The 16,536-nt window shown below is 47.1% G+C and overlaps 1 protein-coding gene across 3 annotated transcripts in view; it reads left to right on the forward strand.

Moving 5' to 3' along the window:
* The first annotated feature begins 8,305 nt into the window (after positions 1-8,305).
* Positions 8,306-16,536, forward strand: part of STK39 (serine/threonine kinase 39) — a 333,872-nt gene continuing 325,641 nt past the window's right edge. The window contains exon 1 of one of the 3 annotated variants that reach the window (XM_089328246.1): positions 8,306-8,395. Coding sequence is in view for 2 of the 3 variants with exons in the window: in XM_051848536.3 (XP_051704496.2) it covers positions 9,071-9,299 (229 nt within the window). In the remaining variant the exon portion in view is untranslated. Of the gene's footprint in view, positions 8,396-8,422; positions 9,300-16,536 lie in introns of those variants that run through there. The other 2 variants (XM_051848536.3, XM_051848534.3) reach the window with 2 other exon arrangements.

Here is a 16,536-nt window from a genome sequence, read left to right on the forward strand (position 1 = left end):
CCAAATGGCTGAGCCAGAAATGCTATTTTCCCAGGCACATCAGTAGGGAGCTGGATCAGAAGTGAAGCAGCTGGGAGCACCCGTGTGGGATGACGGCATCCCAGGCAGTGGCTTTTACATGCTGCGTCACAGCACCAGCCCTGTCAGTCACTAAATAAGTTTATTTATTTTGATCATAAAACTGATTAAATAATTACATTTCTGTGACTCCTGGTTTTGATTCCCCTCCCTAATTTAAGTGTTGTTCACATATTTTGATAACTTTCGGGGCAGCCAGGGCTCCAGGAATCTGCATGCTAGATAAAGTAGGTATTAACTGGGTTATATGATTCTCTATTTTTTTTAAGAAAATTATTTATTTATTTAGAAGCAGAGGGACAGAAAGAGACAGCGAAGTAGAGAGCTCCAATCCACTGGTTCACTCCCCATATATTAAGTGAGTTATACAATTGTTAAGGGCTGAGATAGTTTTGTCTTTCATTTTCTCACAGAAGTTGGCAAAAAAACACTATATACTTTGCAGTACTTACAAATGTATTTGCTGAATAAAGAATATTAATACATTGAATTGTGTTTTATTTTCTACCTCCCTCCTTATAGGCAGGTCAGGCCTTGGGCCGCCTTTGGTTCTCAGAATGCAGTTAACCCCAGATACCTCCCTTGCTAAGGCTCTGAGCTTGGTGGACAAGGCCAGAGAGATGGAGTTCAAACAGTGTTTAGGTTGTAGATTGTTTTGGTTGGAGGAATTCTGAACAGAGAGGAAGGAAAAATCTTGGAGAGATTGTTTTGTTTGGAAGAGTCTGAAGGTGAGAGGGATGAGTGACATATTTTCAGAAAGTCCTGCTTCATAGGTAATAAATGGATTCCTCTTTGTTGTTCTTTAGAAGAGATAGCAGTAAAGAAATAAGTTGCTTCAGGGGTGAGCATTTGATGAAGTGGTTAAGACCAAGCCGGAGACTCCAGCATTAGGGTGCATGGGTTCCAGACCTAGCTCTGTTCCTGATTCTAGCTTTCTACTCATGCACACTTGGAGAGGCATCAAGTGATAGTCCAGGTACTTGGGTCCCTGTCACCCATGTAGGAGACCTAGTTGGAATTCTGAGTTCCTGGCTTTGACTGGGCCCAGCCCTGGTTGTTGCAGGCATTTAGGGAGCGAACCACAGTATGGAGGGTCTCTCCCTCTGTCTGACTGTGTCCCTGCCTTTCAAATAAACAAAAACTTTTTAAAAAGTAATGTCCTTCCTTTATAGAGAAAGAAAGAAATTGCTTTAAGTGACATTTTTATTTTGTTCTGCTTATGACATCAGTGCCAGATTGTACAGAGATGACATTATAAATGAATATGTTTGCCATAGAGATGATAATAATGCCTGGTGGCATTTTGGCCAAGGGCAACCCTTGCTAAATATAAAAGTCTTCCTATATGGCTACAGATAGAAGAACTTCTCATGAACTCTGTCAGAACCCAGAAACTTCTGAGGCTAAGGAAGAAGTATTAACTGTCACCACAGCAATTTTATATGTGATATAAAATTCAATAGTTTCCAAAGTTAGTGGTGAAGTAAATGAAAATACATTTCTGAAAATTATAATTCATATAAGTTTAATCCCTTACACCACATATGATGAATTTAAAAAGCAGTGTCTTTGCAATGACTCAGCTTAAAATAGAGTTAAGCTTCTTTGAATTTGTGGCTGGGAAACAGTTACTAATGGTACCTTAACACTATATTGTGTTGGGTTTAATAAAATTGAGGCAGCTCTGGACATTGGAAAATAGTTAATGTTTCAGAACTTCCAAAAACCTGGGTCAGCTCTCTCAATGTACAACAAGCCAATTTCCGACATCCTGGTAATAGAAGTGAGTGGGCGCCTGTTGCAAAGTTTAGAGCAGGGAGCCTGGCAGCTATACATTAGTTCCCAGGCTGCTGGAGGGGTTAGGGAACAAAGTTCGTATGGACTGAAGTTGGGGGTGCCAGGCGCATGTTCAATTCCTGTGTAAGTCCCCTGTGCTTTGGTTCATCAGTGATATGTTCTTTTGGGGATTTTGATGATAGCAAAGTGGGCTCCAGGCAAGCCGTAGTTTTTGCTTGGGACTTGGGGTTTCTGGAAAAACCCTCAAGAAAAAATGGAACATCAAGATATTATCTACAGGGGAGATAAAACTTGGCTACATTCCACCTCAATTCAGTGAGTTAATTTTAGTACGAGGTTGGTTTGCAAAGAAACTTGAAGCTTAGAAAGGGAGCCTGAGAGATGAGGAAACTAGAGAGGGCATGATAGTACCTAGCGTCTACATCAAAGGCACTGTGCAGGGCTCAGTGTCATTGCATCTGCTGTGTCAGTGGAAAACACTTGACACCTGTATGATTATGTTAAGTGTAAGATGGCTTGGTCCTCAAAGTTAGGATTATATTCTTGAATGCATTTTTCAGATGGAAACTTCACCTCTACACTGAGGATTCATTCAGGTATTATCTACTATGACTAAAGTGGTTTTTCCTTTCCACTTATAATAAAACAAGTCACAGTGGAAACTCCAGGGCAATAGTAGAGTGGTGGTCCCAGAGAAGGGGCTAATTTTCATTTCATTGCTAAAGCTGGTGCTAATGAAATGAAATGCAGTTGGCTAAGGGCACATCCTATAATCCCACTGTACTAGTCTCCTATGGGTGCTATAGCCAAATACCACAAACTGAGAGGCTTAAAACATCGGACATTTCTTTTGTCCAAGTCTGAAGACTCTAGCCTTCCCGTGGGATTTCCACCCTGAGTCCCTCCTGCTCAGAAGTTCTGTTGCCAATACTGTACTACTACCAGCACGTGCTGTGAATCAGCTGAGTCATACCTATCAGCTCAATTAATTCTTGCAGTGACCCTACAATTTTGGAATGATTATCTTTACTTCAGCAAAACAAGCTCGGATAGTTTAGGTCACCAGCTAGTGAGTGCAAGAGTGGGGCTTTGAATCTGTCAATGTCCAATTTAAGTCTATAATTTTTCCACTCTGTCTTTCCATTACCCTGACTCAGGAATGTTTGACCTCTGTCTGTGGAAGCAATCTTCTAAACTAAAATCCACCTCTTAGATTCCCCTCATAGTTACGAGAGTGGCACATATGGGGAGAGTTGGAGACAGTAAATATAGCAATAGATTTTCTTCGTATTTGAAGACATCTGCCTCTTTTCCACCATTCAGTGAAATTGACTTTTCTGTTAGATTAGTGGTTAGCCATGAGAAAAAGTTATCTGTCAATCAAGAGAACCTCACATTCCTTCAATAGATGTATGTGCAAGCCATTTCATAAATTGTGTTTGTGTATATCTAATTTTTAAATGCATTCTGGTAATTTTATTACTTTTTAAATATTTATTATTTGAAAGTCTGAGTGCAAACAGAAAAGGAGAGACAGAGAAGAGAGGGAACTTTCATCCACTGTTTATTTTTTCTAATGATGGCAACATCCATGGGTGAACCAGGCCAAAATCAGTAGCCAGGAACTCCATCTGGATCGCCCAGGTGGGTAGCAGGAACCTCAGCACTTGGCGTCTGCTACCTCACAGGATGCATTAGTAGGAAGCTGGATTTGAAGTAGAGTAGCCACGACTCAAGGAAGCACTTAGATATGGATGTCAGTGTCCTGAGCGGCAGCTTAGCCCATCACACCACAATGCCTTCCCCTGATTTTGAAAAGAATCTCATCTGTCATCGTTTCATTTCTCCATTCCTTATACAAACTTTCAGTCTACCTATCTCATCATTGTCCTCAATCCATGGCTTAACTCACATTTCTGTAACTTGACTACTGTAATATTTTCTAAAAAGCTCTCTCTGCCTCTGGTTTCCTCCCATCCAATCCACACTAGACATTGCTGATTCATTCAGATGCTTCAAAGTATGTGTTTATGCATTTAAAAAGTGTTATAGGGGTGGGCTTTGGTATATTGGTTAAGACACTTGTTGGGAAACTCTCATCCCAGATCAGAGTGGTTCAAGTCCTGAAACTATGTTTAATTCTAGCTTCCTGGTAATGAATCCCTTGGGAAGCATCAGGTGATGGATCAAGTGGCCGGGAGATCTGGACTATAGTTCCCTATTTCTGGCTCCAGGTTAGCTCAGCCCTGTCTGGCACTGAAGACACCTGGGGAGTAACCCACCAACCAGATGGGAGTCCTGTCGGTCTCTGTTTCTGTGTCTCTGTCTGTCAAATAAGCAAAATAAATAAATAAGTGAACAGATTTTGAAAAATGTTATGTTCATTTAACATATATGTGCTGTTTGTGCTTGGTGGCAGATGTTAGTCCAGGTATTGGAATATAGCAGTGAACCAAAGGGACAGAAATTCCTGTCCTCAGGAGCTTATGCTCTGTAAAGACCACCACTGTGAATATTAGATAGCTTTTTTTTCCTCCCAGGAATTCTTTAAAAACTTCAGAGGTGGCGGGTGGGAGGAAGAAAGAGATCTTCCATCCATTGGTTCATATCCCAGTGGCCACAACAGCCCCTGGGCCAGGCTAAAACCAGAAGCCAGGAACTCCATTCTGACCTCCCATGTGGGTGGCAGGGGCTTAAGGACTTGAGCCATCTTCTGCTGCCTTCCCAGGTGCATTAGCAGGGAGCTGGATAGGAAGCAGAGCAAGCTGGGTCTCAAACTGGCTCCCTAATATAGGATGCTGGCATTGTGAGCAGCAGCTTAACCAGCTGTGCAACAGCACTGGCCCCTGGATATTACAGATCTTTGTCCTTTGTATTTTCTTGAAAATTTAGGCAGGTAGTGATAATAATGATGGTGGCAAAAATGGTGTGTCCAATTTTGTTGTACATCCACTATGTGTCAGCCCTTCATGTGAAAATTGTGTTACAAAGATTCATAGGGAAGCTGCTAGTATGCTGATTTTGTCCCTGAGGAAACTGAAGCTCAAGTCCAAAGTCAGACTGTAAGAAAAGTGTTGGAGGCACCATTTGAATCCAGTGCTTTCTTTAAGGCCTTGGACATCCTCTCTTAGATGTTCAAAGGACTTATGAATAAATAACTAAATTCTGGTTTTTAAAACAAATAAGCACTATACTAATGTATTTATAAAATGCCAGCTTTTGGGGCCAGTGTGTTAAGCTGTTGTCTTTGAAACCAGCATCCCATATGAGTTCTGGTTTAAATCCTGGCTGCTCTCCTTCCAATCCAGCTCCCTGCTAACATGTTTAGAAAATCAGCGAAAAGGCAGTGCAAGTGCTTGTGTTCCTGCCACCCACAAGGGACACCCAGAAGGAGTTCCTGGCTCCTGGCTCCTGGATTTTGCCCCAGCTGTTGCTATTTCAGGAGTGAACCTGCGAATGGAAGATATCTCTCTCTCTCTCTCTCTCTCTGTCTTCCTTCTGTAACTCTGCCTTTCAAATCAATCAATCAATCATTTTTTTTTAAGGCCGATTTTCTTCGTCTACTGAGTTGAGCTACTACAGTGCCTTGTGCTCCCACAGACACTTGGTGTATACTGGAGACATTTTTGATACTCATAACTTTAGGAATGGGGGGTGCTACTGGCATCTAGTGGTAGAGGTCAGGTGTATCAGCTCAGGTTCCTGTAACACAATACCATACACTGGGTAGTTTATAAACAAAGACCCTTACTCCTCATAGTTCTGGAGGCTGGAAGTCCAAGATCCAGCACCACCTAGCAAGGGGGTACAGTGAAGACTTGCTTATATGGAGAGTACCCGTCCTCACTGGTAGAGGTGGTAAGTGCCGGGCCCTCTGACTTCCATTATAAGGGCAGAGCCCCGGTGAGCTCATCACCTCCTGAAGGCAAAAGGCTGTCAGTACTATCCATATTGAGGCATAGTTTTTATTTTCGTTTTATTTTTTTTAAGTTGATTTGAGAGATAGAATTACAGTTACAGAGTTACTGGTTCACTCCCCAAATGACTGCAACGACAGAAGCTGGACTGATCCGAAGCCAGGAGCCAGGAGCCAGGAGCCAGGAGCCAGGAGCCAGGAGCCAGGAGCCAGGAGTTTCTTCCAGGTCTGCCACGTGGGTGCAGGGGTCCAAGCACTGTGGTCATCCTCCACTGCTTTCCTAGACCATAAGCAGAGACCTAGATCTAAAGAGGAGCAGCCGGGACTGAACCAGTGCCCATATGGGATGCCGGTGCCATAGGCGGAGGCTTAACCTACTATGCCACAGCACTGGCCCCGAGGCTTAGGTTTTGACATATGAATTTTGGGTGGACACAAATGTTCAACTCATAGCACAAAAGAACAGTCTTCTACAATGGAGAATGATGTGGCACAAGGTAATGCAGAAGCAGACAAGCCCTGACACATAATAAGGCAGTTATAGCCATTAAAATAAGAGACCTTTATTTTTTTCTTTATATGTTTTAAAGTCTCTGAATGAATGTATTCTCTCAATGAATGTATTTTAAGTATTGGAATAAATCTAATTTGCATTCTAAAGACAGTTACCCCCTCCATTCCATTTATCTTTTGATTTAAATTTAGTAATGGATTTTCAGGGAAGATTGCATATCAGTTGAATACATTTTAAACAAATATATTCCCAAGTTTATATACTACTTTATTCAATTGTTTATGGAAACATTAAGTTGAAAATCAAATCTCATGCTTTTATGTAATTTAAAAATGTTATTCATGTTCTGCTTTTAATACATAAAAACAATGCCAAATTTCTGCTGGTGGTGGGCATCCTTCTTCAAATTGCATTAGCAGTGGCAGTGATGGGTCTACACGAAGTCACCCTCTCTTGCAAGTCATCACTGGGCAGCTGGGACAGCTATGTGCTCTGTGACTGTGGGACAGTTGGTCTTCCTGGGAGGCTAATGATCTAGCTTTGATTCAAATTCATGATCTTGATCTGGACAGCCTCATGTTTTCCTACTAAGTCCCAAGAACTTTCCATTTTTATAATCCCCCTCTAGGGTTTGAAAGTCTAAGCAGGAATTCACATGGCAAAATAAAAGTCATGTTTGTTTAATCACATCTCTTTCCCCTTAAAAATTGTCCTTAGAAGTTCTTTTGGTTAGAAAGGGGCAGCACTTGAAGGGGTGAGCAGGTGTCGCTCCACTGGTCATCAGGGGCCTAGCATTTGTTTATGAAGCAGTCTTTCTCTCTCTTTTTTAAAATATTTATTTGAAAGTCAGAGTTATAGGGGTGGGAGGTGGAGGGAGAGAGATCTATGTGCTGGCTCACTCACCAGATGGCCACAACAGCCAGTGCTGGGCCAGGTCGAAGCCAGGAGCCAGTGAATTACCTTTTACAAAATATTTTTGTAAAGATTACTTGTTTTATTTGAAAGACAGAGTTAGAGAGAGGGAGAGACATAGATTTTCCATCTGCTGGTTTGCTCCCTAAATGGCCACAACAACTGGTCTTGGCTTGGATAGAACTGTATCTCCAAGAGCCCACGTACTTGAACCATCTTCTGCTTTCCAAGGTCCATTAGCAGGGTGCTATGTTGGGAAGTAGAGCAGCTCAGACTGGAACCAGCATTCATATGGGTTAACCTGCTGAGCCTTGACGCTGGCCCATATCTTTCAAAAAAAAAAAAAATTTAAAGAGACAGAGTCAGCATCTTTTCTAGAATTTTTTAAAAAATTGATCATTATTTTAAAAAATGTTATTTTTATTTGTTGGAAAGAAGAGAGGCAGAGATCTTTCACTTAGTTCACTCCCTAAATGTCCAAACAGGCCGGAGCGAGCAGGGCCGAAGGAATCTGGAAGCGGAGTCCGACTCGAACCCGGAACCCGGGCATTCGATATGGTCTGGGGGCGCCCCCAGCGGCTGCCCCGGGCGCAGGGCCCCCATTACATACTCTTTGTTCCCCATTTCTTCAGAAGTCATCGTTAGGACAAGTGGACTGTATCATCTCGGCTACATGACCAATACGACGCATCAACACGGCACCGTTTAAGATTAGAATGCTGCAATTCTGGTCACTTCTGTGAGGGAACACAGGCGATGTTCAATGTTAACGATGACACCTATAATTAGCAAGACCTATGGTTTCACCGTAGTAATTTTAAGGATGAGGTAATTTCAGGGGTGTTGCAAAAGCAGCAATTAATTAAAACTTCTCAACCCAGTTTATTTTTGCCTCGGTAAAATCCTTTTACGCCAAACACGCTCTGTCAAGGAAACACGTGATTTGGCTTCGGTGTCCTAAAGGGGTTAATGGGGCTCCTCAAGAAAGGCATAGAATTTGAAGCCGGCCCTCTAAATTTCTCCTATTTTTCTTATGCTAACTTCACAGGCTCTTACATCACCTCTCTGGGCTCCAAGTGGCTTGGAACCAATTAAGAAAAGTCTGTGAAAAGCCAGGGACCTAAGGATTCAGGTTTCACTCGTTCTGAAGTAGAAGGGCCGCGATGAGATCAGGCAAGGTGGGAAAGGGATACTGGCAGGTAAAGCATCGGAAAGTTACAGCCTGTGTGTGTTTTTTTAACCGACGTCCCTCAAACAAACCGACGCCGTGTCGGCGACGTCTCACCCGCGAACCTGTAAATGAATCTGAGGTGTTCTTTTCAGTCAGAGTTAAACTCCGGGCCCGGGAACCCGGCGGCCGTTCAACGACCCCGCCCTCGGGGTCCCCAGGGGCCGCCTTCCGGGGAGCCCGATTGTCTGAGGCGGCCGAGGCGCAGCGACAGCAGGCCGCGCGGAGGGCGAGGGCCGCCGGCCCCGAGAAGCGCACCCCTAGCGGCCTCGCTCCCCTCAGCTGGAAACTTCCCCGGCTGCGAGCAGAGCGGGAGGGGGCGGCGGTTCCCCAGGCGGAGGCCGAGCGCAGCGCGCACGAGGCTCGGGGCGCGCGGCGAGCGCCGCGGCCGCCGCCTCCTCCCCTCCCCGCCTCCTCCCCTCCCCGCCTCCGCCGCGCAGCCTCCTCCCTCCGCCCGGCCCGGCCTCCCTCGCTCCCGCCCCTCGCGGCTGGCTCCGGCGGCGGCGGCGGCGGAGGCGGGGAGGGCGTGCGCCGGCCGAGAGGTGTCGGCGGCGAGGCAAGGGAAGTTTCAAGTGGAAGGTCGTCCGCCGGCCGGCGCGTCCTCCCGCTCTCCTCCGGCAGCATCATGGCGGAGCCGAGCGGCTCGCCCGTGCACGTCCAGCTTCCCCAGCAGGCGGCCCCGGTGACAGTGGCGGCGGCGGCCCCGGCGGTCACCACAGCAGCGCCGGCCGCGGCCCCGGCGGTGCCGGCCGCCTCGGCTCCGGCTCCGGCTCCGGTCCCGGCCCCAAGCCCGGCGGCGCAGGCCGTCGGCTGGCCCATCTGCAGGGACGCGTACGAGCTGCAGGAGGTTATCGGTCAGTGCGGAGGGCGCGGCGGGGTCGGCCGAGGCAGGGCGCCGAGGCCGGGCGGGAGGCGCGGCCGGGGACGGGAGGGAGCGCGGGATGCTGGCCTCGGCTGCAAGCACGCCCGGGAGGCAGAGCGGCCGGCTTCGGGGCCTACCGGCTTCGACAGTTTTTTTTTTTTTTTTTTTTAATTTATTTGTTCGTTCTCCGAGAGCTGCGGCTGCAGGAGGCGGCGCGGCGGATGTGACTCGCACTGCAGACGAGCCGCATGCTGCAAACTTTTATCTCCCGGATCGCCGGAGCTGGGGACCCGGCAATGCCGCCGCAGCTCCCCCACCCCAACCCGGCGCTCCGGAGCTTTAGGTCCGTGGTCAGTGGCCACGCGGCCGGGCAGCCGCGGCTGCGGTGGGGTTGCGGGGGCGCCGCCCTGGGTTTCCAGCGCCCCCGCGCCGCGCCCCAGGGGCCGCGTCCTGGGGGACTCCGCAGGCGCAGCCGCGCTTCTGCCTCCCGTCTTGACACTCTCGCGGTGGGTAACGGGGCCACGTAGGAGCTGCCGAGGCCCAGGTTCTTTCCGGAGGAGGGAGGATGCTGGCCTCCCTGCCTTTCAGCCGCTGCTCCACGCCCGCCCTGCAGCCCGGCTCTCCGCACCGCCCTGCGCGCCCGGGTACCCGCCTCCCTGGGTGCCGGGCGCGCCGCCTGCCGCCCAGCCCGGCGGCCGGGGCACAACGGGCTCTCTGGCCCCCTGCCCTGCACCGGGCGGATGCTTCCCTCTGGTCCAGGGCCGAACTGCAGGAGCGGAACCCGAGGCTGTCGGTGATCCGCGCCTTGCCTCTCGGTGCCTCCTGGTCAGCTCACAAACCCCACCTTGTCTTACATGTTTAAATACCTGGCAAAGTAAGGGCAAGGTGCTGGCGTTACTTTTTGCCTGGCCAAGCACACTGAGGGCCAGGAGATGCGTGGCCCTTGGAGCTTTTCCTGCTGGATCATGCAGTTAAGTTGTCACTTAGGGAAGCCTCCAGGTGGAGTGGGCCCTGGGCTGCTCACCCAACTGACTCCAGGGTGGGATGTCACCTTGCCTTAATCGTGCTGTTTAAGTACCACCCTGAAAAAGGAATTCAAAGTTTGTGTCTTGAATGTTTTTATTCTCCTTTCATTTTTTTAAAAAAATTCTCCCTCAAATCCTTCATTAAAAAAATTAAAACATATGAAGAATTTCATTAGATGTTTAAATGAGCTTTTATCACCTGATGTGATATGAGTGTGAATAAAACTGACCATATACGTACATACATACATATTGTAGGTTGAAATGCTTATGTGTGAGAAGATGATGGCCAGGGCTAAGTTAGGATACAGAAGCTCGAGGTAATCTATCATCTAGGCAGCATCCGGATACAGAATTCCTTGAAAATCTCGATCTTTCATAACTTTTGGCTAAAGGCCCTCAAGTCTCCCTGTCAAGGCCTGGGTTACACAATTTCGGGACCTGCTCAAAGCCTGTTCAGTGAAAATGCTAAGTTGGCATATAAGCCCCCCAGCCCCCACCTGCATGCCTCCTCCATATTCTGCTTGCATTGATTTTCCCCTGAATGCCTTGCTATCCTCTGACACACGTGGTCTCTCCATTTTTTTTTAAAGGTTTATTTATTTCTTTGAAAGTCAGAGTTACAAGGAGAGGAGAGACAGGGAGACCTTCCATCTGCTGGTTCACTCCCCAGATGGCTACCACATTCGGGGCTGGGCCAGGCCGAAGCCAGGAGCCAGGAGCTTCATCTGGGTTTTCCACATGGGTGGCAGGGGCCCAAGCACTTTGGCAATCTTCTGCTGCTTTTTCCCATGCCATTAGCAAGGAGCTGGATCAGAAGTGGAGCAGCCGAGCCGGCGCCGTGGCTCAATAGGCTAATCCTCCACCTTGCGGCGCCGGCACACCGGGTTCTAGTCCCGGTTGGGGCGCCGGATTCTGTCCCGGTTGCCCCTCTTCCAGGCCAGCTCTCTGCTATGGCCAGGGAGTGCAGTGGAGGATGGCCCAGGTGCTTGGGCCCTGCACCCCATGGGAGACCAGGAAAAGCACCTGGATCCTGGCTCCTGCCATCGGATCAGCGCGGTGCGCCGGCTGCAGCGGCGGCCATTGGAGGGTGATCCAACGGCAAAGGAAGACCTTTCTCTCTGTCTCTCTCTCTCACTGTCCACTCTGCCTGTCAAAAAAAAAAAAAAAAAAAAAAAAAAAGAAGTGGAGCAGCCAAGACATAAACTGGCCCCCATATGGATGCCAGTATTGCAGGCAGCAGCTTTACCTGCCGTGCCACAATGCTAGCCCCGATCTCGTGTGTTTGAGTGCAGGCTTTTCTCTCCTGAGTGTGTAGTAAGTCTCTTATGCTTCAAAGGCCAGTGTGAGTGTCTCTTGGGAAGCCTGCTTCTCACCGAGCAAAGTAGTTTTTCTGCCCCTTTCTTTACATACCTCATAGCATATAACCCCACAGTTTCTGTTTACTTACCAAGATCGGAAGGCCTACTCTGTTGCTGCAAGCATTCTTCTAGTTGCTGGCAACAGGAACATTAATAAAAGTGATCCCTGCTCTCAAGGGCTGCATGAGTTTTCAGGAGGTATAGTTCGTAAAAGCTTCTTTTGTTTTTTCAAAGTTTTTATTTACTTATTTGGAAGGTAGAGTGATAGACCAAGAAGGAGAGAGCTTTCATCTGCTGGTTTACTCCGTAAATGGCTGCAACAGCCAGGTCTGGGCTAGGCAGAAACAAGGAGCTAGGAGCTCCAACAGGGTCTCCTTTGTGCATGGCACGGAGCTCAAGTAGTTGGGCCATCATCATCTGTCTCCTGCCCAGGGTGTCCATTAGCAGGAAGCTGGATCCAAAGGGGAGACTGGACTCCATCCCAGGCACTGCAGTATGGGGTGTGGGTATCCCCAGCGTGCATGCCACCCCAGATAAAGGATTCTCCAGGATGTGATGAATGAGTGCTGTGAGAGATCTGGAAACAGGGTATTCCTCGGAAGGGTGCATCTTTGAGCTTGATTTTGAAGTCTGTGTAAGAGGTTATGAGATGCTTGATTGTTTTCATTGTTCCCTTTCCTAACCTGATGTCAACCTGTCCGAGGTCTTATTTGTTGCTCCATCCCTCACATGTACAGGGAGGCCTAAAAGTTGAATGATGGTATCTGCCACATGATTTTCCATGGAGTCCTTATGGTCAGGACTAGAACTGATACATGATCAGTGCTTATTTTGCTAATTATTAGGGTTAAAATGGAAGGTTTACCTTTAAGAATAATATTGTTTACAGAGGGAGAGAAAGCTCTGGCCTACTGTTTACTCCCGGAATGCCTGCAGTGGCTGGTGCTGGGCCTGGTCAAAGCCAGGAACCTGGATGCATTCCAAGTCTGTCGCATGAGTGGCAGGAACACAATCACTTGAGTCATCCCCACTGCCTCTCAGGGTCTGTATCAGCAGGAGGCTGGAGTTAGGAGTGGAGGCTAGATTTGAACCCAGGCTTGAACTTGGATGTGGGCAACCACTTTCCTAACTGGCATCTTAACCACCAGGCTAAATCATGCCTCAAGGCTAAGCCTTTTGAAAAGAATGTTTTATACACCAATGAGTAGTGTATATCAGTTGAAGCGGACTTCATCTCAACTTGCATTAACAGCATTGTTAATTACAGTTGGTCTGTTTAGTGGGGAAAAAATAAATTTACCTGAGGAATTTGAGAATAGAAATACTTGTTTATTCTTCTCCATTTTTTTCTTTTCTTTTCTTTTTTCTTTTTCTTTTCTTTTCTTTCTTTCTTTCTTTTTTTTTTTTTTTGCACATTCATATTGTGGAAAGAGCTCTTCTGCACTTTCAATCTATCTCATGTTTTTCCTAACTAAGAGGTGGCCTGGGTGAGGCCCCATTGCTTAAAAAAAACCAGATCACAGGAACAGGGTTTTGCAGGGGCTTAATGTTTATAGGGAATTACAGGCCCATTTTCATTTAGTGTTTTATGCTAGTTGAGCGATTAAGAGTGAGCTGTGGTTAAGCATTCTTGCTTCAGTAGGACACACAGAAGTGAAGAGTTCCAAGCCTGAACCAGTTTCGGCATGAATGCCAGTTTGACAGCCTTGCAGGTGTCATCTGATAGGGCTCCAGCAGTGTGAACCGGGACCAGCAGAAGGCTTGGATGCGCAGAGCAGAAAGCCTAAGGAGGCACTGGGTTTCAACTTTCCAGCGTGGCAAGGGGCATTTTTTCTCCCTCCATTTCCTTCTGGGCAGAGGTTGGGGCCCCAGGATTAGGGGAGAGAGAGCAAGAGAAAGAGTTTTACAAAATCCAAACAAAGCGGGGTCAGTTGTTTGACTTCTTCTGTTTTAGGAAAATAAACACAGGACTTTGCAAGTCTAAAAATAAAGTGTTCCCTTTGTCACACCGTTCTGGTGTTGGAAAAGATCAATGGAGAGATTGTGGTGCCCTCAAGAGTCACCTGGCTCAGAGATTTGTGCATGACCTGGAAATGATGTAAGATCTGTTGCGGGGAGCTTTATACTTAGAGAGGGGTTACAGGTGCTGTGACATTATTTTCCGTCATTCACCCGTGGAGATCTTTGTCATAGCAGATTTCAGGTATTTCTGTCTCCTACTCCTGTAGTCCTCGTTTAAGCTCTTCAGCTTCTTTAATCCTGTTTCTCACTTCTGCCGGCAACCCACCCCACATTCTTTCTTTAGAAGTACCAGGGGCACTTAAAGCTATGCCAATTGAGAAAAATTAGTTTATTTGTAGATGCTATTAATAGGATCACCTGGTTTGTTCAAACAAGAATAGAGACAAATCTTGTGAACATGGACTTGGGCAACTGTAATAGAACAGAACTTCAGTGAACCCTTTCAAAGAGCTGAGTCTTTGCAGTACCGGTTTCTGTGTTTGAATGAGATAATTCCAGCAGTGCTGTTATCTTTGTTGACTTCCCTCTGAGAAAGGCTAGAGAGACTCCTGCCTCAGAGTGTTTGATTTTCTTAGAATTTTTGTGCAGTTATTTTTTTTTGTAAAGAGAAAAATGTATACAGAAATATTCTTTTTGCTTCCATTGTGTGTGGTAACATATATATCCCATTACCTTTATGTAGTCTTGTTATACATATAGTTTCTCAGTGTTGCTTCATGTTTTTGTCCTGGGTCGTCATTTCTGATCTAAAACTAGTAAGTTCCATCTTACTCAACAAAAAATAGTTTGATTCCTAGAATCTTAGCCAGGGTTTAGCAGGATTTCTGTCCCTTAAGGCTTTACGTACCCATTCTGGTGTGTTTTCCCCAAGCCCAGGTGACTGGGCACGTGGCCAGGTCTGCAGGGAGGAACAGACTCTGCTCACATGAGATGTGCACACAGCCAGGGCTGCCCCCATTTGCCCTGTGTCCCAGAGTTTCCGCAGGGGGCCAACGCAGGGATTGGAAGTGGTTGTGTACACATCCCAGTGGCAGTTTGAGGACTGTGGCAGCCATATGGGGCACACGAGCAAGCTGGAGCCCTGTGTGTGCCTTCTCGGGGCAGCCCGGGGTGTGCCTCTGCCTTGCTGCTGCTGCTGCTCTGGTTAGTTTGCTTTATTTATTTATTTTTTAAAAGATTTTATTTATTTATTTGAGAGGTGGAATTACAGACAGAGAGAGACAGAGAGAAAGGTCTTCCTTATGTTGGTTCACTCCCCAGACAGCCGCAATAGCCGGAGCTGCGCCGATCCGAAGCCAGGAGCCAGGAGCTTCTTCCAAGTCTCCCACGTGGGTGCAGGGGCCCAAGGACTTGGGCCATCTTCTACTGCTCTCCCAGGCCATAGCAGAGTGCTGGATCGGAAGAGGGGCAGCCAGGACTAGAACTGGCACCCATATGGGATGCCAGCACCACAGGCGGAGGATGAAGCTGTGCCAGCAGCTGGCCCCTATTTATTTATTTTTATATAGTAATAAAAAGAAGCCTAAAATGCTTGGCTAAAGACAGGGCTTTGCTTTGAACTTTGTTTCACTTTTCTAAAATTTATTTATGAAAAAACTTATCTAAAAATTACTGATTCATTTGAAGGGCAGAGAGACAGAGAGGGGGGAGAAGGGAAAGACAGGGAGAGACAGAGATCTTCCATCCACTGATTTATTCCCCAAATAGCCAGGGCTGGGCTAGGCAGAAGCTAGGAGCCAGGAGCTTCTTCCAGGTCCCCCACTTGAGTGCAGGGGCCCAAGGACTTGGGCCATCTTCCACTGCTTTCCCAGGCACATTAGCAGGGAGCTGCATCAGAAGTGGAGCAAACCTGCAGTTATATGGGATGCCAGCATTGCAAGTCTGTGCTGCACTGCTGGCCTCCAGTTTTCTTTCTAATTTATATGTGGTGAACAGATTTCATGTATTTGTATATACAGATTTAGGGGCATAGTGATACTTCCCACCCACACTCACCTTCCTTCCTCCTTCCTTATTTTTCCTTTTAATTTTTACAATGACATACTTTCAGTTTATTTTATAATCATAAGCTTAAACCGCATTAAGAATTAAGTTGTTTTCAAGAGGAAAATATTGAAGCATTTTTTGTGGTAAAATATACATAACAGGTGTTTACCACGTTAGCCATTTATAAAGTATGCCACTCACTGGCGTTAATTATACTCACACAGAAGTGCTTTTTAATTTTTTTGCTTATTTTCATTTAAATTCTCTTTGAAAACATGCTGATCGAACTACCCACCACGTGAGAAAGGTGTCAAGATAAAAAGAAACTTAAGGTAGAGTGACTGCCGTCCTGGCTCGCTTTGTACATTTGCTCTGTGATAACGTGGATTTTCCCCTGCCTCTCACGGTTTCTTTGACTACTACACGTTTGATGATGGTGTCTGAAAACAAACTGCAGCAGCGCGGGCTCGGGAGTCAGGCAGCCTGGCCTGTTTCATTGTCTTGCGATGGTGGCCGCTGGCGTTTGTGACCTTGAGCCAATTACTCAGATGTGTCTGCACTCAGTTCCCTCCTTGGTGACGTGGAGATGATAAAAACAAGGTTGGGAGGCTTGAGAGACTGTGGAGCACTTGGAACCCCGCCTGGCACGGGGTGCGCTCCGCACTAGCCTTAGCCATAAACTGCTGTAAACTTGGTCGGCTGCTCAGGTGCACGTCATCAAGAGAGAACACAGCCCTGGCTCTGGCTTGAAGACTTCCTGTGCTGGGTTCCCGCAGGCAGGAAGTCGACCAGGCAGGCCCCCTGGCTCTCCTCGCCTTGGTTTGCTGAGCAGCCT

The sequence above is a fragment of the Oryctolagus cuniculus genome, chromosome 3 (genome assembly GCF_051225735.1).
Source record: "Oryctolagus cuniculus isolate XC-2025 breed Fujian yellow rabbit chromosome 3, ASM5122573v1, whole genome shotgun sequence".
NCBI classification, from domain to species: domain Eukaryota; kingdom Metazoa; phylum Chordata; class Mammalia; order Lagomorpha; family Leporidae; genus Oryctolagus; species Oryctolagus cuniculus.